The 23118-nt window shown below is 37.2% G+C and overlaps 1 protein-coding gene across 1 annotated transcript in view; it reads left to right on the top strand.

Moving 5' to 3' along the window:
- The first annotated feature begins 1640 nt into the window (after nucleotides 1-1640).
- PTPRZ1 (protein tyrosine phosphatase receptor type Z1) overlaps nucleotides 1641-23118 on the top strand; it is a 1642174-nt gene continuing 1620696 nt past the window's right edge. Inside the window, exon 1 of the mRNA XM_044088744.1 lies at nucleotides 1641-2040. Within this exon, the coding sequence (XP_043944679.1) occupies nucleotides 1983-2040 (58 nt within the window). The 5' untranslated portion in view covers nucleotides 1641-1982. The remainder of the gene's footprint in view (nucleotides 2041-23118) is intronic.

The raw sequence follows: 23118 nt of genomic DNA on the forward strand, positions 1-23118 counted from the left end.
TATGAGTGTGAGAGGCCCAGTAGTAAAGGCTAAATGAGGAAGAGAATCCAAGAAGTAAAGGTTCATGAACTATAAATAACTCAAATGACGATGCATCAATTCCTGCAAGTAATTTTCTTGTTCCCAGAGTGAATCAGGAGTCTTTTTCTCCAGAAGTAAAGCTTCTAAATACTAAAGCTAGTTCATTTCAGGATCGCCTTTTAACTAAGTGGAGTAATAGATGTGGAAGTGTTGTTCATCCAGGAAAGTGTTTTATGTTCTGTCAGAGGTATTCCAGCCCATAGTATTTGTTTATTTGTTTACAAAAAAGAATGCACTTGTGCTGTATGAAATCCCTGTAATCGCTGAATGTGTTGGCAGATCATCCTATCTAAATACAATGAAGTGGGCAATAGAGATCTGTGCACAAGTGCCACAAAGGAACCCTTACCTCCAATCCACCCACTGATTCGGAAAGAGGCATATCAACCGTTAGTAGTCAATGTGCACTTTTCAGTTTTCTTACTAGTGAAATCGGTCAACTGTTGCTTAGCCGTTTGTCCTTCATTCAAAAAGCATGCAGCTAGACATGAACAAGAGAACGACACTGTCAACCTTCTCTGTGTTTCTAGGCATACATCACCACTAATGTAATAGCAGCATATGCTAATAGTGTTCCCTAACCATTTCCTGAATACAACTTACATAAAGGAAAGCAAACGTAAAAAAACTGCAACAACTGAGACATGAGAAATGTATTAATATAGTCTAGCATGTCCCCCAGTACGTGGGAAAAAATCATTTTAAACTAGAGGCTGCGTGGAGTCTTTGTATATTTCTCCAAAATCTATTAATTGGTTTGACATATGAAATTATAGAATCGGTTAGAAATTATAGTTACTGGTTTTGATGTTTCTCCACACTAGTTGCAATCAATACAAAATAGTCCTGCCTCTAATATGTATTTTTAAGCTAAAACAGTTGTGAGTGAACAACATCCCTGGGGTCATGGTATTATGTGAGACTGAATAAATAAAGTACTGGGTGGGAACAAGCCCATGTGCTTTTGTGTCTTTGTGTGAACCACACTTGTGTTTAAACTATACTGACAAGAAATGCTTGCTATAGTAATTGCTTAGCCTTCTGTGAAAAAGCTTTCACTGAGAAGGCAGAAGTTCCTTCAAGATAGCTGCTCTGTTGAAGAGTAGTTTGGGATTTATCAGCTTGAATCAATCATTTCTAATAAGAATGCATGGACTGCTGTTTCTGTGTATACTAAAAAAAAAACATTAATTAAAAATAGCTATAATACAAAATAGACGAGGAAGCAAATGTATGCAAGTGATATCCGCAAGTGTCTTATGTCCATTCAAGTTATACAATTCTGCTTTAGTATATCCTTGAATTCAGTGAGGGTAAAAGGTTAGCACCACTAAAATTCCAAGAGTCAGGCAAGCTGTCCTGCTACCGGTTAAGTTGTTGCACTTGAACCCTTGTGCGCGAGCCCGTAGTACTAGAACCTAGGTGTAACAATGTAACAATTAAGTGCGAACGTGTTACCTTTGTTGCTGGGTGGTACAGTCTGCACTCTCGGCTCTGCCTATTGGTTGGCTGCCTGTAGCAAACCCTCTAAACGGCTATGGGAACGTCTGTAAAATCGGAGCTGGGGGCGGGGGTGTCGGATAAGGCGCTTTATTTCCATTCATATAGGATATACTGTAGTGGGCTCATCGCTCCAGACCCAACCACTAGCACAGGGACAGAGACCCCGGGTGGTCTCCCGGGCTGGAAAGACTTAAAAAGAACCAGAGGGGCACGACTTTTGGATAGGAAACTAATAAAAATGTGCAACATTTAGCAGCTTAGGTGAACCTGGACTGACGGAATTCATTGCGCTACAGTAGCCTAGTATCTGGCTGCCTGTGGCCACCAAGTACCTATACCCGTTGTGAAAGCTTTGGATTCTGCTGAACAAAGACTGAAAGAGAAAATACCGGGCAAATATGTCAGTACCGGTTTGTTTGCTTTGCTTTTCTCATCTCGTCTTCATCTGTCTCCTGGGTAAGCTCACAGATAAATTTGTCACGCAAAACATACGGGAAAGACAGGTTATTCTTGTTACCTGCTGTGTATTTAATGCAGTGTATTTTTCTTTACAATTTTACCTTTCGGTATATGTACGTATCATTTATGTCCATTATGTTAAAACCTTGAAGATATCATTTCTGCCCATTATGTTAAACCCATAAGCATGCAACGGGTTTGCACAGTCAAGTGGAAAGGCATTGTTTTAGTGTTTCACTGCATTGAATAATACATTATTAGTCATTAACTGCATGGCATCCAGTCTCACCGTTCTATCTCAAGGTTCGGGGACAAAGCCTAAAATAATCAGGGACGAAGGCCCCGGAGCGATGATAATTTTAAATAATGACACGCTTTGCTAGGAAGTTGTTAGAATAAGAAAATGTACATTAATATGCATTTTGAAAATTACAGGCTGCGTCTCTGTTATTTGGTAATATTTAATGGCATTAATTGGTAGTGGTTTGCATCCACGTCTTACGTTTTATTTTATGGGGGAGTGGGGAACAGCAAAATTCTAAGACAAACTCAAGCACAGCTGAGCCGGGTTAGGAGGGAGGACTTCATACTGAAGTATTATTAAAGTGACTGGTCAGAGATGCAAGGTCCCCGCAGAGTGCTGACAGCTATACCTGGTAGAAACTAACGAGCCTCATTGTCTTCAGTGGTTACGCGATGCATCTTCAACAAGGTCTGAGAAAAAGAAAGCTATTATCCTTGTTAAAACACACACACACACACACACACACACACACACACACACACACACTATATTATTTAGTTCTATTGGTAAGTTGACCAGTTGCTTTAACAAATAATATAACGTGTCTTATCGGTAGGTTCGAAGGAATATTGCGCAAGCACCGGTACATAAAGACAAAATTTCCAAGAGTGCACATAATGGTCTTTCTTTGATTCAACAAATATGACGAAATACGAAATTGCAGTGACGTTCCTATTTGTTTCTAAATATTACCTAGTACTACGTGACTATATGCGCTAGTATTGTTTGAAAATATATTTGTATCCATATATATATAAATATACATATATAATGTCATGTGGTATCAGTCACAAAAATGGCACTCCACCCCTCTTTCCATACCTCCCGTCATCACCGGTGTACCTGAAGGCTCTTTCCTTGGTCCCTTCCTCTTTAACATTCTCAACACCCTCCTCATCCATGCAACAGGCCTCCTTAATACAATACGCAGATGATTCCATATTCATATGCACATGGACGACCTGGCAAATCTCAAAAAAAAAAAAAAAGGAAAAATACTCCGGAAGATAGTGGATGGCAATCTTAAATTCCACCTGCATATACAAAATGACATTAAACAAACTCAACAAAAACTAGGGATGCTGTACAGAGCCAAAAACATTCTGACCGACACAACTAAAACTACAGTTGCCACTACTTACCTACTCCCATCACTTCTTCCATCCTTACTAACCTACAGGTATCACAAAAGCAAAACTTGAACATTGCTATAATAAAGCGGTAAAATTTGTAACAAATACCCCTTTCAGAACCCACCAGTGTATAACACTAAAAAGCATAAATTGGTTAGAACTACCCCATCAACTAACATATACACAGCTTTTAAACACCTGTAAAATTATTCAGCATCCATCTGGTTGTCCAGCACTAAATACCATTGTACACAATTATTTTTCCATTCGATCACTACAATCCAATGACCAAAAATTACTCTCTGTCCACAAAACTTTGAAATCTGTCTGGGCTGTGTACTCATACCATGTTGCTAAGGCCTGGAACTTCTTACCTGTATCCATCAGGTCAATACCATCCCTCCAGTCCTTTAAAACCATTCTGAAAGACTTAATAGTCAAAATTTGGCTCTGTTCTTGATGAACTCCAGGATAAACTATATTCTTAAATATAAACAATTACCTGTTCATACCTTTACAACTGCTTCCTGCCCTTCTTCACTCACTTCGCTAATTCAATCAGTTTCTGTCTCCCCGACTTTCTATCAAAATAAGCCCCTGCTTCATATTGAAATTCATGTTTGCATTGTACTAACTTACATTTGTCTAAACTGGATAAAATTTCTCTAAATATTAAATTGTCATAACAGTTGAATCTATTCTTCACCTAAGTTTTCACATTATGTCTAATTTGTTATAATTGTTTAAACTGTAGAGTTTGTTACTTTTATTGTGTTATTTTTGAAGATTGTTAAATTATTGTTCTTAAAATGCTTTTGTAATACTTTGGAGGTTTTCTCCCCAGCTTCTGCTAAAAATGGACATCTACCTAGTTGGCTTTCCGAGTAATCAAATTTCAATAAAAAATAAATTATAGTTTTGGAATAAGTGTTAATGTGTATATATATTATAGTTTTGGAATAAGTGTTAATGTGTATATATATATATATATATATATATATATATATATATATATATATATGTACAATACATCTGTAGATAAACATAGGAATAATGTGAAATTGTTTCCATGACACAATGGGATGATTCATTATTTTGGTGATGCACCTGCTCTGTAGGCTAACCTTCAATAAGTTGGAAATGTCACAGCCACCCTGGCTTTTTTTGCTGATCAGTAACCTATCTGTTTATGCTATAAAAATTCATGCAGTTTCTTATATTAGGAGTACATATGTGTGGGTGTCATTGGCTTCTAATGGTATTTTAAATAAAACAAGGTTTTAAAATGCCTGCATTGCTTGTATTGATGCAAAAGTCATAATACTATTTCTATATTTAACCATCTAAGCACAAAAAAGTATTAAAATTGTGCTGTGTACCTGCATTTAGCATGCATTAAATTCAATAACAAGGGCACTATCACTTTTGAAATGCAATTATATGTGACATGTCATATTTTCCCTGTCCATACATTAATAATTGGCAAATAAGCACACTCTTTAAGTAAACATATTTCTTATTTATATTAATTACTATGTGCAGTTGAAATGTAGATAGGGGATCTTATGTAAAAGTGGTGTCTTAAGAAACTTTTGTGAGTTTGATACAATCAGTAATTTTACTTCTGCTGAACCAAATTATTTCAGGAATGCAGAAAAGGAGACCTGAACAGTAGGAAATTGTTTGCTGCACTTTGATACGCTATTTTAAGGTGCAAGGTCCACTTGTAAACATGTATACAATTACACACACACCATCAGCACCACCATTTACTGATAAAAGCTACATTGTAATTGCCTTTATTCCCTGCGTACTTAACGTTATGAGCATTTCAGCCCTGCATTCTTACTTGTGAGTGCTTTGTGGGTTTTCTGTCTTGCTTATATACTGGAATGTATTCATGCCTTACCTTTTTTCCTACACAGGTCTGCTAACCACTTTTTTATCAGTCTTTCTTTGTACCTCTCTTCTTGTGTAAGAGTAGGTCTAAATGTCATTTTACTCTTGGTGGTTTTTTCTTCCTTTTGATGTTTTTTCTTCTTTTCCTACAATTCTTATTTTCTTTGAGTACACGTGGCCTACCACTAAAGGTTTTCCATAGGATATATTTAATAACCTTTCTACTATCCATTCATTCATTCATGACCTGGACCATTTTCAGCAGGACCAGGACCATAGTGGCAGGGTTAAATGTAATGTATCTGGACACTTCAGAGTACTCAGTAAGCTAGCATTTTTGGTGAGTTGTGGAAAATAGGTGTACCTATGGAAAATCCACCAACACATGCAAACTCCACACAGCAGATACAGCAACAAGGGATCAAATTTAATACCTTATAGTGTGCTGTTGAGATTTTCACTATGAATACAGCATGCCATCCTTAATTTTAATTGTCATCGTCTGAATCATTTGAATTACATGATTCTTCCCCATATCGAACTTTTCCCATAGCAGCGAGTAGTCAGGAAGCTAAAGTTTCACATTAGATGTAGATTAATCGAGATCAGCTTAAGTTTTCCTCTTTCACGTTGCTGTATTTATTTATTTATTTTTGATTTATTTAAATGTGTTAATGAGTATAGAACTCTGCTCCAAGTGAATCATTTTCAAACTTATCCTGAGAAAGAAAAACACAAGTCAAAACAAAAATATTCAACATACATTCATCTTAGATTAACAACTACATGACTGGTTACAATGATTAACCTAATAATGTATTCTTCTTGCAAAGAGTTATAAGGTATATATATTAGTAAATGCATGATTACTTTGAATAATACTAAAAATTATAGTGATTGTATAGAATTCTAAGGATTACATACAACTGCTGTATTGTTCCTTGAAATGCACAACAAAAAATATCTGTCCAAATAAATATTTACAAAACTAAAATAGAGAGATAAAGAATGAGCAGAAAGGGTGGGAGAGGTAAAATAAAAGGGACATAGGACAGTTAAAGAGAAGGGATTCAAAGGTTGTAAATATTAGGTTCAGAGAAATTTGGATATCCTTAATATGTGGAGGAAAAGAAGATGGAAGGATGGATGTGTGTTATCTTTTGCAACCATTTTAAAGAGGGTGCATCTAGCATTTTTAAATGGTGTTTACTTAAGGTTTGGATCTAACTTTACAGTAGGATGAAGTTTGCTTTAGTTCAGATGCAAGAGATTCACTCATTTATTTATTTATGATTTGATAACCAGGAAGGTAAGCTCCTAAAAGACCCTTTTCAGCTACAAAGCAAATACAAAGATGATGACAATGGTTAACATATGTAGAATGATAACAAATGCAGTCAGTCGTGTACAAATTAACATTGTTAGAAGAATGACACATAGCAGATTGATACACACGAAATTAAAACAGAGGTAAAATCCAGTGCTGATGAAATATACAGTATAGATAATATCAAGATTGATCATATATTTGGGTGGCTTTCTACAGTTGTTTGCATGCTATAACAAATAAAGGGCAATTAAGAAAATAAACTGTAGTATATTGCTGAGAATTAGCATAAATATGAGAAGACAGGAAACACACAAGGCTTCAAGAGATGATCAAGCAGTGCAAAACAGGGCAGTGTTACCCAGGTCAAAGGAAAATGTGTAGACAGAAAACAAATACAGACTGATACCGAACAAAAGAGGCAAGTGAAAACTATGTAAGGAGTTTGTAAAATTGTATACAATTATATGTACTGTAAGACTACAATAAACAATATACGTCAATAAAAGGGAACACCTACAGATGGCAGCACTTTGGATAAATACAAATTGACATTCACTAGTGGGACGCATATACTATAAGGAAGGCTAGTGGGTTATCAGGATTGAGTAATCACAGAAAACCTGTGGTCAGTGCAGCAGGGCTTCAGCATATTGGCCTCATATTGGCCTGAGCATTTGCACTCACTAAGTGTGCTTGATGTTTGAAACATTCTTTTATGTTTTTGTTCATCATTTTCACTTCCCCTGTGATGCACTGCTTTTTCATGGTTCCCTACAGATACCCACAGCCTCACACGTTCTTAGTTTGAAGAACAACTATCAAGTCTAGGATATTTATTTTTGGATTTAAAAGCTCATTTTGTTACATCTCTGCAGAAGTACTTATACTATTGTTTACTTTCTTGCATATTAAATCTACATATCTGTATCTCTATGAATGTATGTATGTATGTATGTACGTATGTATGTATTAATGTATCTGTCTATTTATCTATCCATTTTTTTTCTATACCTTTAGCTACATCAGGGAAGAGTTTGGTATCTACACTGAGTCTTGATACTATTTGTTACCTGATTACTTCATTTTCTTTGTTTTGCAGTTAATAATGCATTGCAGGGCACAGGTTTATGACTTCCAGCATCTCATGTGAGAGGTATGATGTGTGCCTAACTACCTCAACCTTTTGAAAGAAGGATATTGCTGAAACTGCTAATACTGATAAAATCATTTTTCCAATGCTTGATGTAGTCTTGTCCAAAAATGTTTTGCTTAAGTGATCAAGTCTACACCAGGTGTAGCCATGCTGAGAGTTACCTTTATATTTCTGATGGATTTAAGGCCACAGCTTAATACACACACTCACTCACACACACACACACTCACACACACTCACACTCACACACACACACACACACACACACACACACACACACATATATATATATATATATATATATATATATATATATATATACACACACACACACACACACACACACACACACACACACACACACACACACACACACACACACACACACACACACACACACACACACACGTATACATGCTACATTTAACCTGTACCTAAATGGATATTATCATTATTTCTTTTTTTTAATTCTGTTTGAAATTTCTCCTATTTTCTTTAATGTTCATAATATTGCTGTTTTTAGTTTAAAAAAATGCTTAGAAAGAATGCTTTCCATTTCGGATATCCTTGTGGCAGAAGAGAGTACTGTTTCTTGCAGTAATTTAATTTAGTTAATGAAATTATCAGTCTTTATATTCAAAATGTCAGCCTTAAAAACAAAATCCCATTTGTAGCATTGAAGAAAACAGCGAACATCATATTATATAGCAGTTCACAATGCTTAATCAGCTGAACAAATTCAGCAAATTTCACATTGTCTCAGAAAAAAAGCATATGATGTCCTTATAGGAGGTCAGGTAAGTAAAACATCTGCACCTTACTTCATGTTTTTCCAAGGGGGCAAGCCCCCCTGCACCCTTGCCCTCCCGGCAACCCCCTCACCCCATGCTAACTATATATTCCAACTCCGAGATCGTACTACAGTGAGGAAAAGGTTGAATGTCCCAATCTGTACTGTACTGTAATCTCTGTACATTACTTCAAGTTCATATCAGTGAATGCACAGTAGCATTCTCTCATGTGAACTTTCGCTCATGTAATGCTCGACAACACGGGACTCAAACATCTACCATTCAGTTTTCTATCTGCAGGGTATGTCCATTCTTCATTTTGATAGTAAACCATATATATTTATATTTATATGTTTATATATATATATATATATTTATATATATATATATATATATATATATATATATATATATATATATATATATGGATTCACTTTATAATCTCAAAATACTGAAAGGTCAAATTTCAGTATATCGAGACCATAAAGGCGAATCCACAAAACACCGACAGCCCAAAACCACGATACTTCAAATCGCGAACACGCACACCCTACACCACACTACACATACACCACAATACCCACACTACAACAAAAAAAACCACACACAAACATAACACCACACATCTACAAACCTACACTACATATAAGCAGGGGGGCAAGCCCCCCTGCACCCCCCATGTGGGAGGCTGCTCCCCCCATATCCCCCTACTTATATATACTAACTCTGAGATCGCATGAATAGAAAAAGACAGTAAACTCACATCCAGACTTTCTACAGTCCCCTGCACAAATGCACATACATTACACATATACAAACACCACCACATCCAACACTTAAATACTCATACTTTTACCTGCCTACCCTAATCCACACGTACAACTTACAAAAACACTCACATAAACTCAAACACCTACCCAAAACCCTTACAAAACACTTATTAAATTCCACCTAAATCCACACACTACACCAGACACCATCAACACAATATACTACACATCACGTAACTTAAAGCCTTAACCGCAAATTTGACTTAGCCAGATTCGCTATTATGCACTTTCGCTATTTTAAAGATTCGACTTTATGGTCTCGGTATACTGAAATTCAACCTTTCAATATTTCCATCTCTTAACTCAGAAATTAGGGCCAATTCAAACCAGGAGCACTTTTAAATATTGGCATTTTCCCAAAAGTTAAAATCTTAACATGATTGTTGTTGTCATGTATATTGTAAAAGTATAAGAAGTCCATAACTCTTTCGACAAACATCATTTATTTAGTTCTCGTAAAGCCTCACTGTTTTGTTGCAAAATTCTAATTGTTATAATGAGCTGAGCAAAACTGTATGTCAAAATCAGGGGTAGCATTGAAAATCATGGATACTTGAGCTCAATGACCCAGGAGGGTCTATATCATATATTCGAAACTCCAAAATGTCGAACACCTTATGTTCAAACTTGGAATTTCGAATATTGAAAACATCGAATGCTCAGAATAGCGAATATTTTCCCAGGGAAAAAAATGTGCTTTTCCGAGAAGCATACACCCAACACAAGCACACCAAAATAAATAAACCAGACACATACATTAAACAAAACCCAACTCCACACTAAACCACACATACATTACTAACCGTCCACTTACCTTAACCCACACCCTAACCCTAAGGTCCGTAACTATCGCACACATACCCTACAAATCTATACACAAACTAATTAATTCACACACATACAGTTAACAAAACACAACTCTACACTACACCATTTATACATTACTAACTATCCACTTACCTTAACCCGCATCCTAAACCTAAGGTCCTTAACTCTCGCACCACAGTGGAGGAAATAGCGAATCCATGGAACGGCCCACTGAAATCTTGCCCTAGGTAAGATTTCGATATTTCGGGGCTTCACTATTTTCACCATTCGATATTTTGGGTTCGATGTTTTCACATTTGCCGTTGTACCTCTTCAAAATTTTGATATAGACCTGATCCAGGATACGTTCTGAATGTGTAGCAAAGGAAGAAACAGGCTTACTGTATCATTTTGAAAATATTCAAGACTTCGGTACTAATGTGAAAACAATAACCATAGAAGATCAATGGGCCTAAGTGGGTATGTTAGGGTAGTAATTTGTTGTATAAGATAACACAACAACAAGGAGTAGCATTGTCTTATGTGAGTAAATTTGAGATAGAAACTATTATCATTTAGCACCTTTCACTGAAATTTTAAACTAACAAGAACCTATAAAACACCGCACAGAATCTATTCGGTATTAATTTCCCATATTAGGTATTGGCCATGCATATTTTATTGATGCCTGGTGTGAATACAAATCTACCAGATTTACACAAGACATGCAGAGGACCTGCATTATCACTGGCTAAACACTGACTATTGCTGTTGCGCAAATTTTGTATTGTAGTTTTATTATAATGGTGTCATTGTGTTGCCAGAGATATCTTAAGTAAAGAGGATGAAAAAAAGTTTTCCATCACCATTTCACTTACTTAAGAAGGATGAGGTATTTCCTGTTAAATGAATAAAATAATGCACTGCTTTTTGTGTATTTTTGAATGGCCAGTTTACACACGCTCTCTTTTTTGATGATTGCCTGCAGTAATCTGTTTAAATAAAAATGCTTCTTTATTCAAATGTTTATTAACAATGATCATAATAAGCAGATGTCTTGTGTCAACAATATGGGGCACAACTTTTATTCCATTCCGTTGGATAATCATTTTTCACATTATTAAAAATTCAGTTTGCTGTATACGTCATCTAACATGAACACATACCTTATATATGAGGCATTATTAATTATTTGGACATTTAACATTGTAGATCTCACCTTCTAATAGTTACTGCTAGCATTTCTATCTCCACATTGTGAATTGTTAGATTCTGATTACCTGTACTCCATACACCTGACAAGCCCAGGCAAGCAGGTAGCATATAAATGTTATGTTGAACTTTTCATACATCTGGCTATTCTGTAGGCCTGTGTCATGCTTGTGGATTATTTCTGTACATAATCCAGGGGAGAGATTTTATTTAAATTAAATGCAAACTGCTATCAAATAGCTGTGCAAGTTTTATACTTCAAGGTCTAGAAGAAATAAACTATCGAAAGATTATTCATAAGGTTATACAGATAACATGTATGCTGGGTTGCTTATATACATTATATCAGTGCACACCCAAAGCTGTTGAAACTAACTGTGCTGAAAAAGCAAGATGTAAGAATTTCCAGGTTGACATAAGATAATGAAATGTTTGAGCACAAAATATGTGAATTAAAATAGGTGCCTGCTGTGTAGATGAGATTATTCAAACAGTGAAGGAAGAATAAAGCACTGGGTATAATCCTGTGCAGAGGGTGATATTGTACCTAGGTAAGCCGAAGATGCTGAGAGACAGATGAAGGATAGGTCCTATAATATGAAGGTGCACTTTAGTATAGATAAATGCATTATTAAGTGAATAGTTAAAGAGTGTTAGAAAATATTGATGAGTGGAAAGTGCTTGAGGAAGGGTGCAGTAGGGGAATCTAAAAGGTCTCCAGGAAAAATGATAAAAAGTATGATGGGATAACTTAAAAAAATGACACATTTCATGTGGGTATTGTGCAAGCTGGAGGTGTGTCAGCATCAACCAATATTTTTGAAATAAAAAGCAGATAAAATCTACATGGCTGAGAACACTTTACATGTAACATAAGGAATATGATACATATAGCTGATTGTAGTTCTTGTACAGCTTTTTATGTAGGAAGAACAGGCAGAAAACCACAACAAAGGATACAGAATTTTGTTTACACATTAGGTAAAATGATAATTATAATATCTTGTGTAAATGTTCCACACATTTTTCAGCCTTTAGAAAGTTTCGTTTTTACTGTATTGGATTTGTAGCAGGCAAAGGTATCAGAAAGACAGGAATACATTGAGCTCTTTGTTGACATAACAGAGCTATTTTGGCAACTGAAGTTGACTGCCAATTTTCCATCAGGTTTAAATAAATGCATTTCTATTAAGCATGAGTTGCAAAGCACATAGCTCAAAATAAACCATTCTGTGCTCTTTGTAATGACAACTGATTCACTTTTAACAATGTTTTATTTTATTTCAATGTTGATGTTTGGTATTGTACAAATGTTTTAAACAAAATAAGCTGCTTCTATACTTCTAGCATATGCATGCATTTTATGAGTTTTTATAGCAAGCTTGTTTATTGGATCACTAATGAGTGAGAACTGTACTGTGATTAGTGCATAAAACATATGAATAGAAGAGTTTGTTATTAAAATATCAAGACTGTTGGACCTGCTTATTAGTTTGATGAAGTCTCAAGTGATGTTTGGACGAAAGTACTCACTACTAATAAACTATAGCTTACAAGGACATGTTGACTTTGTTGACTGAGGACTACTTTTTCGTTTATGTTTAAATTGCTACAGTCTTGGATTGATCTATGTGACTCATTTGTGTAGTTTTCATCCTCATATATGTATGCATGTATATATGGATCTATGTCAGAATATCAACTATACAAATAGTCGACATTCAAAATATTTACCACACAACATGGAAAGTCTGTCATATCAAAAACAATAACATGAAACTTATATTTTGCAGAGGACAACCCCTTCACATACCCAAATGTGGGTGGCTGTGCCCCCTATAACCCCTGCTAATTATACATCACACTATCGTGGGGAAAGAGTAAAACCCCATTCCCCAGTCTTCATTGTACTGCGATCTCAGACACCAGCTACTGGCAGTTCTTGATCTTCTGAAAATTCAGTATTTAAACAATAATCTATGACTGGATGTGGATATATCAGGATTTACTCAGGGTTGGTGTGGTTTGATCTCATCAGTGAAGCTGTAGAGATCAATGAAAGCCAACCATGGGTATTTCTATTATAAGATTTCTATCTAATTAAATTATAAGAAGAAAGTGCTTACCTTTCTCAAATAATGTCTTCGTATAATGGTGCTGTAGTATTCTCCTGCATTTTTCCTACTTTGTTGATATACTACACATACATATGGGACGTACACCCCCTCAGTTGCACAGTCCATCAGTGCAGTCCAGGAGAAGCAACGTTGAAGACAGGACCTCCATTGCTGTTTTTTTTTGTTTTGATCAAGATTTTATGAGGACAACGCCTAAATACAAGGAAAATAAGGGACATTTCTGATTATCTATTTTTACAGAACATACCTGATTTTTCTCATATTTTGCTGTACTGTAAGCATGTGTCATTAGCAAAATCTGGCAGGACTGTTTTTCTATTGATATAAGCTCAACTGGGCTGTCCAATCAGCATGCGCATTTTTGAATAACAATGAGCCAGTGTATAATTCGTATTTGGTATTCTGAAGGTCGATGATTTTGGGGGTGATCATTTAACAGTGGTGTGTGTGCGTGTGTGTGTGTGTGTGTGTGTGTGTGTGTGTGTGTGTGTGTGTATGTGTGTGTGTGTGTGCGCGTGTGTGTGTGTTTGTGTTTGTGTCTATGTATATGAGATAGAGAGAGAGGAAAGTAGATAGATTTATGTATACATACAGACAATGCGAAAGGGACCCCCCCCAATAATTAGCATCCAGTGCGATCAGCTAGTGTGTACCTAAACTAAGGAACCACATCCCAGTGCCACTGAAATCTATTCAGAATGCAGACTTATTTAAATCACAACTAAAACTTCACCCATCAGATCAATGGATCTGCTCCTCTACATCTCCAGGATAAATGACACTCTTATCCTCAACTTGCAATGTTGTCATACCATTTCTCTTCATTCAGAATCATATTCCCCACATCCATTCTTCACCAATATCTAAATAGTTTTACTATCATCTCCCATCTATATATATTTTTTTATTTTGTGACAATGCCCATCCCCGCCTCTATACTTCTAATATAATCCTCATGATAGCCATATATAAAATTGTCTCTTAACCTGCTTTACACCCCAGCTGTTGACTACAATATTAATATTTTCTGCCCTGTCTGATTCCATCCCTCACCTCCATTTCTTTGAATTTTTATGCACTAATCACTTGATCTATTATCTATCTTGACAAACTTACTAATAATACCTCTTCAAATGCTGAATGTTCAACATCTACTAATGTATAAATAATTTCCATACTGTAATAGTTGCCCCTATTTTCATATGAATGCAATCCATTTAGCAAATGTACATGCTACTGTTAAAGTATATTATTTAATAACTGTTTATGTATATTACTGAATGTCTGCATACAATTGTTTGTAATATTGGAGCTTCCCCCCCCCAAGACCTCCATTAAAAAGTTTTTTCTAATAACACATTCAGACAAACCTGACAAACAAAAGTACAATAAAAGAAAAGTTCATTAACTTTGGCTATACTACGAATATATGCAGAAGTACTTTAATAGTTATGCAGTCATCAATATTCCTTCTGTAATTCACTTCCCCCTGCTTCTGTCCAATGGGATTTGGCGGTCTGCCTGATGGATTGCCTAAGCAGTAATATGTCCCTTATAGTTTTCTTTAGAAGTCAGTTTAGATGCCAGTTCGGGGAAGTGATAATTTATTCTGCCACATAACACTGAATCATCCTTGACCCTTTTGCTCCCTTTTCTTATCAGCCCAGTAAGCTGTCATAATGTTTGCTCAGTAGCAGATTTGAGTAGCATTCCAATGCTCTTGTTTCAAGAGTTGAACTGTATCAACCATGAGCAAGACATTCCCTTTTCATGGCTCAAATTCCAGTGACATTTTACAGCTGCCTTTTCATATACTTTTTCCAAAATGACTATATGTTTAATATATATAGTGAGCCTACAGGAGATATCTTATCACATAATATGAGAGACTGAAGGATTAGCTATAGATTTTCCTGAAAAGTGCCATTGTACAGCAAAGATGCAAAGTCCTAGACTCCTGAATCCTTACTATCAGGAATGGAGGAAGTTTCAGTGTGGATAACCCTTCCAACCTTACTAACCGCAGAGCTGTTAGGCATATCACTCTCAGAAGATGGGCCAATTTTTCAGTTCTCTCCAATGGAGCTCTGGAAGTTTGCACTCTAACTTCCAATGGACGGAGGCTAAGCTTTTTGGTAGAGTCAGATTAAGTCCTTATATTTCAAACAAACATACATATCTCTGGAACCATAGGGGTTACTAAAGAAGTATTAAGGACAAACTATTTAGCACTGACAATTTTATAGTGGTAATATTCTTTAGGGTCTAAATCTTAAACTGAATGTTATAAGTCAGAGTAAACATAGTAAGTTTTACATTTGTAATATTTTGTAAACAACTTACAATATCTCAGCAACCACTCAAGTTACACACATACTGTCATCAGCATTTTATTCAACTAGCTGAGAGCTTTCATACGATGCCAAGGAGTTCTGTCTGTGCTACTTGGTTGCTGAGATATTTAGAAAAAAACATGGATTTTATGAGAGTATAAATAAAGATTATATGTACAATTAATATTTCTTTTTCTACGCTAGACAAAGGTCAGCTATCAGTAAAGTTGTGTTTGCCATTGTGTAAGCTTTAGTTAAAATATTTTAATACTTTGTATGTAGTATGGTTTTGGAATTATGGATGCAAATATGAGCAAGCAATCTTTGATGCCTAGAGCCATCAGTAGGGTGTAACGGCAGAAACACCTGGAGACGTGGCTCAGCTTTAATGGGTTAATAAACTCCAGTGAGGTAAGTTCATCACTTTAACAACTGCAGTCATCATTATTACCATAATTTCCTTCCTAACCATTTTTACAGGGGGGGGGTCAGGTTGTCACATCAACATTAGTCATTTTAACAGCTACAGTCTTCTGAAGGAAAGTTAAAAGTGTACGCAGTGAATTCTCCATTATGTCGGTTTTCTTCCCTACCATGGTCCCCAAAGTTTGTGTACTGATGAACAGTAGAAATCACTTGAGGTTATATGGCAGTTGGTGCAGAGGGTTAAGGCTGTGTGCTGCAGTTCATATGGTGCAGGGTTTGATTCCCGCAATTTGTGTTTGCCTACTGTATAACCTTAACTAAGTCACTTTTATACCAACAGTTTTTAGAGCCAGCTGGGAATTTGGGCTCAGCTCCTCAATAGTCCCCTGTAGTGAAATCATTGTAACAACTTATGAAGAGTTTTATAGACATCACTTCTGTTCTGTTATTGTATTTCCTCATTAACTGATATAGACAAGAGGGCTGATTAAGCGTGACTGGTATCAAAGCTTCGACTGCACGAAAGTCTTGAAATGCTTCAGAAATATTGCTAAACTTTGTCATTATTAGTAAAAACAACAAAAATGCAGTTATCAGCAGAAATGTAAATGTCAGCTCTCTTCCATGTATTAAGCTGTTAGCTGAGCTCTTCCAATGACCATTGCAATTCATGATGTGAGCCAAATGGCAATACTGACATTCACAGATTACATATGTTAGATAAAAGGCATATAGAACATGCAGTTATATTTGGTATGTAGTAGACTGTTGATCTCTGGTGAGGAAGCTGTACCTTAATTGGAAGGGTGGTGTGCCATTCCCCTTATTACTACAAAAAGCAACACTTCATCTAAAGTACTTGATGAATATTCGTGGAAATCTCCACAGATATACTTAGGGTAAACTGTTAGACCTAATGCTGATGTGAAATAATTTCCTTTTTGTTCCCTTTTAAAGATTGGCATTCTAAACTAAATCAAACAGCTTTTGGCCAGAGTGTTTCCTGTCCCTAATGAACCAAGGACGTGCATTCCCAGTACATTTTGGAAGATACCTTTCTGATTGTATCACTTTAACACCATAGCCACAACGTTTTGGTAAGTATCCTACACCATTCTCTCAGGCTTATGGCATTTGTGTTCATAGTAATGACTAGCACCACCCATCCAACATGGAGAAAGGGGAGTTTTGGAGTTCATATCCTGCATTGTGATATCAAATCAGAGTTGAAGCAACACAATGGACATCTTTGTCTGCACGTCTTATTCCTATGCAGGAGCTTTCTGCTTCAGCACAGATACTGTCAGATCCTTAAGCACAGTTCTTTAACTGACTGCTCAACATTTCCATATGAATTTTATCATCTGAGGCATCATCCAACAACCTTTCCAGATTATTTTATTGCCCCCAGCATCTCCACCTCACCTGTTGAAGTATGTTTTCGTAATAGCTTTAAAAACCTGTTGCAGTCCTGGTATGTCCATATTTATCTTCTCTTTGATCCTTGAGTTGTTGCAATTAATCTGACAAAGCTATTCAACGCTCATTGAATGGATTCAATGTTTCTGTGGACATATGCTAGAATGAAGGTATGAGACTTGCAGATATTGCTGTGGTTTATGTATGACAGTAGTCCTGCAGGTGAACATGCAGCACCTTTGAAACCAATGCATTTTGCATGCACAACACCTGTTTAATTTATTCCCTAAGAAAATTGGCCATTTTTCCATGCACTAGCTAATGTAACATTGGCTGGGATTCAAGAAGGTATTGCGACGTACAACTCCATTTATAAGTCACGGTACCATTTTGCAATTCAGCAACTGCCTTAACATGTTGTTACATAGAGCTGTAGCATGAAAATGTGCAGCATGGTGTAGGCTGGGCTGTCTCCATGCTGAATGCTAATGAAGCTGCCCAGGGGAGGGGCATATGCTAATTAGGCATGCGGTCTCATCCCTGGAACCACCTCCAGAGAAGCATCTACATGTCAAGCGATTCAAAAAATCAGTCAGCCGTTAAGGCCAACACGGCCATCCCTACCATGTTGTACTATTGAATATAGCAAAAAGACCATATTCAAATACTTACCTCAAGTGTGGTACACTGATTGGTGGTGGAGGAGCCACTAGACACCAGGTGGAGCACATTGGTGAAGTGCCTTAATGGCACCGACATCACTACTGGGATTGGGGTGGGAGGAATCACTAGCTACCAGGGATATAACATATTTAAGTGACTTAAGGGCACTGACAGCAGTACAGGGATCAAGGGTGGAGGATTCACTAACCACTAGGGATATAACATACTTAAGTGACTTAAGGGCGCAGTACAGGGATCAAGGCTTGGGGCATTTACTAGCTGCCAAGGATATAATATACATAAGTGCTGTAATGACACTGTCATCTGTAGAGGGAGTTGAGGCTAGGGGTATTCATTAGCCAACAGGGCAAAGTTAAAATGTGCCATAATGAATCAACTATTACAGAGGTGGGGGTAAACCATTGGAGGGTAGATAATTCAGAGACATGTATGTGGACTGTGGTGTGTGTGTGTGGTGTGTGTGTGTGTGTGTGTGTGTGTGTGTGTGTGTTAAGGGTTTTGGGTAGAGGTTGTGGTGTATGTCAGTGTGTATTGTTGCTGTGATGTGTGTGTGCGAGGAGAATGTAGCTTGTTTGGTGGTGTTTTGTGTGTGTTTATATGTAGTGCGACCTCAGAGTGAAAATATATAAGTTGGGGGGTGTGGGGGGGCACAGAGGTTATGTGTGTGTGTGTATGGGGAGAATACTGTGTGTGTGGGTACAGTAGTACCGAAAACTCAAAATCTCCAGTGTTTGAGATTTTGAATTTCACGGTTTTGAGTTTTCGTGGTTTTGTGGATTCGACTTTCTGGGCTCGAAATACTGAAATTCGATATTTCAGTATTTCGAGCTTCTGAAGTGAATCCATATATATATATATATATATATATATATATATATATATAGATCTAGGACTAATGCTTGACGACACGAATCAGAAACGGACGAGTACAGTTTTGCAAAAGTCAAGTAAAAACAAACACCTAACAACATTAAAAAAAAAAAAGTAATCATGTTTACACAGGGGGCAAGCCCCCCTGCACCCCCCACCTCCCTACTTTTATATTCCCACTCTGGGATCTCATTACAGTGGGGAAAAGGGAATATTCCTTTATTTCCACTGTGCCACTATCTGAGCAACAGACATTTCCTCATTTTATTTTTAGTACAGTTTCGCGAAAGTGCTTTTTTCAGTGAAAAGTACTTTCGCAGAACTGTGCTTTAGCCGTTTCTGATTCATGGAAACATGTCATCAGGCATTAGTCCTAGACCCACATATATATATATATATATATATATATATATATATATATATATATATATATATATATATATATATATATATATATATATATATACATACATATACACGCACATAAGTTCATAGGTTCATAGGTGTGTACTAAGCTAATGGCTCTGGAGCCTTTTACAAGCCTAGTCCATAGGATTACCCTGGCATCATGCCACCTGACCTAAGTTCCCAGAGCCTCTGCTGAGTAGAGCCACTGGAGTGATCCCCGGGGTGAATTATTTGTTTCCTATCCACTCATCAAGATTTCTTTTGAAGAAGGCCAGTGAGGATCTCTGCTTGACATGTATGGGAAGCCTGTTCCATAGCATGGGCTGTCTCTGGGTTGTGAACCTGTCCCTCCAGCTTGTTTTGTTGATTGTGGTAATGAGGTTGAGGTCTCTGGAGTGTGTAGTGCAGAGGGATTGGGATTTCTTTAGATGTAGCATTTCTAACAGAGCTGGGTCAGACATGGCTTTGTAAGTCAAGCAGAGATCACCTCTAAGTAGGTGATATAAGACAGAGAATAGTTGGAGTTTTTTTGAGTCTGTTTATATAGGACAAGTGTTTAAGGCCTAGGATCCTCTTTGTGAGATACTTTTGTGGCCTCTCCAGTTGTTACAAGTGTCTAGTGAGGTACATACCAAATGGGACGTTGTACTCGATGATTGGCCTAATAAGGGAAGAGTAGAGGGAGACAATGACTTCTTTCTTCCTGGATGCAAAACCCTTAGTAATGAGATGTGCCACATAAAAGGACTTTCTGACCACGGTGGCAATGTGGTGGTCAAAACAGAGGTTGCTGTCAACCTGGGTTCCCAGGTCTCTTATGACACCTTCTGTGTTCAGTGGACTACCATCGATGTGGTAAATCATGGGAACCAGATTTTTCCCAAAGGGGATGATGACACATTTTTTGGTATTGAGCTTAAGGCCATGATTCTGACATCAGTCGTTTGTCTCAGTGAGGCCTTTCTGTAGGATGTCAGCATCACTTGGGGAGTTAATTATGGCTCCCAAATTGCAATCGTCTGTGAACTTTGTCAGCCAGAGTCCATTTGTGTTGGCCTGGACATTAGAGAAGTAGATACCAAACAGGAGAGGACCTAGGACCGAACCCTGTGGGAATCCACTTGTGACTGGTCGACAGTCTGACTTGGAGTCAGCTACTTTCACACTGTGGGTTCTATCTGTGAGCCAGTTAGCAACCCACCTAGTGATATAGGGGTTGATGCCTAGCTTAGTTAGTTTTTCTATGATTCCTGAGTAGGGAATGGTATCAAAGGCCCTGACCAGATCAAGGTAGACTGTATGAGAGTATCGGGGAAGTGATCGAAGCAAATAACAGTATGCTAGGTAATGCAGCTGCATGACTAATGAGAGTATCTGGGAAGTGAAGTTTTAGTGGCTGTTAAAGCTTCCTGAGTAATTTCTCATGTGAGTGTGGAGTTATCTGCATATTGTATTAGGAAGACCTGTTGTGTGGATGTGTGGAGAGTGTTGTTGAGAATGTTAAAGAGGAGGGGACCAAGGATAAATCCTTCTGGTACACCAGTGGTAAATGGGAGTTATGGACAAAGGGTGGAGTGCCATTTTGCTGACTGATACCTATTGGACAAGTACCTTTTGAACAATAGATGGGTGGGCTGAGAAAGGCCTAATCAGGACATTTAAAATAGAAGTTTGCTGTGACAACCTGTGTTCAAGACTTTAGACAAATCTAGAAATAAAGATGAGACTAGTTCATCATTATCTCTAGCTTTATTGACAGTAATATCTATAAAGGTTATAAGTGCAGTGTTAGTACTATGGGAGGGATAGAAGCCACTTTATGGGGGACAAGAGTTCTTCCTCATGAGATAGTATAGCTAATGTTTTTGAATACATTTTTCAAATATTTTGGAGAGGGGTTTAAAATTGCTATAGGTCTAAAGTTAGTGATATCTGCTTAATTTCCTCCTTTGTGTGAAGGTATAATGCATAATTCTTTTCCAGAGTGAGTAAACATTGGATTCTTGGATTGACCTGTTTAGAAGGACTAAGAGAGAGGATAGGCAATGCTGTTGGCTGCTATTTTAAGGTACTCACTTGGAAGGTCTTCAGCTGAAGTAGAGAATGGTTTGAGTTTGTTTAAGAATAGTTTTATACAGGATGTGGGCAAAGCTTTGGAGGTGGAAGTGGGTGTGTTGCTACGTGGCTGTTGGATATGATTGGCATTAGATGTTGGAGAATCCTTAGTTAGGGATGCTATACTATGTATGAAATAAGATTTGAATTCTATTGCAGTGTTGAATGGTGAGTTATTGGGAGAGGAGTTAGGGATGAATTTTTGGCTGGGATGTAAGATATTCTTTAAAGGTTGAACAGACGTTTTTAGGGCTGTGTTTACAACTGTTCTGAATGTTGTCATAGTATAGTTTTTTGTCTTCATTTATTTTCTTTTTAATATGGTTGTGGAGCATATAATGAAACTTTTGAGATATTGTGGTGTTTCATATTTTTCCCATTCCTTCCACACTTTTTTTCTATATCTCACTTTAGCATTCTACTCTTTTTGGATAGCCAAATCACAGTACTTATTTTTTGTCTCTTCCTTCAAGGGAGTCCAAGGCTAATTAGGATGTTTAGGAAATATTTTCCCCTCTTTTTGTGAAGGATAGCAGTGAAGGCTGCAATATAAACGTATAGAAACTACCTTATGTAGGGAAGCGTTTCAGTGTTTTTATGATATTAAAAGAGTCAAAATGCAATAAAAGGAAGTTTTATATATATATATATACACGCACACACACACACACACACACACACACACACACACACACACACACACACACACACACACACACACACATACATATATACACACACACACACACACACACACACACACACACACACACACACACGCACAACACACATGTGCCCAATAGTCATTCTAGGGGGATCCAGTATCTGTCTGCTTGGGATGACATGTTCTACAGGCCACGATGCTTTGCCAGAGATGGGCTGCACCTTTCGCCCCTGAGTTTCCGGATACTGGCTAAGGCTCTTGCCGCCCCTACAGTGCCTTTTTTAGGCAAGGTTCAAATGACAAATTCACCACCGTAACAGGAACAGGCAAGCAAAAACTGAGGGTAATGCTACTCAATGCTAGAAGTCTAAATCTCAAAATGCACTCACTCGAGGCACTCCTTAAAATGGAGAACATCGATATCTGTACAGTAACTGAGACCTGGTTCAAGGCTCCAGAGAGCACCCCTGCACTACCAGGCTATAACTGATACCACACTTTTCGGCCATGTAACCTGGACCGGAACACCAAAGGTGGAGGTGTGTCCATATTCATTAAG

This window comes from Protopterus annectens, chromosome 11.part0, assembly GCF_019279795.1.
Source record: "Protopterus annectens isolate FY-2018-M chromosome 11.part0, PAN1.0, whole genome shotgun sequence".
Classification (NCBI taxonomy): domain Eukaryota; kingdom Metazoa; phylum Chordata; order Ceratodontiformes; family Protopteridae; genus Protopterus; species Protopterus annectens.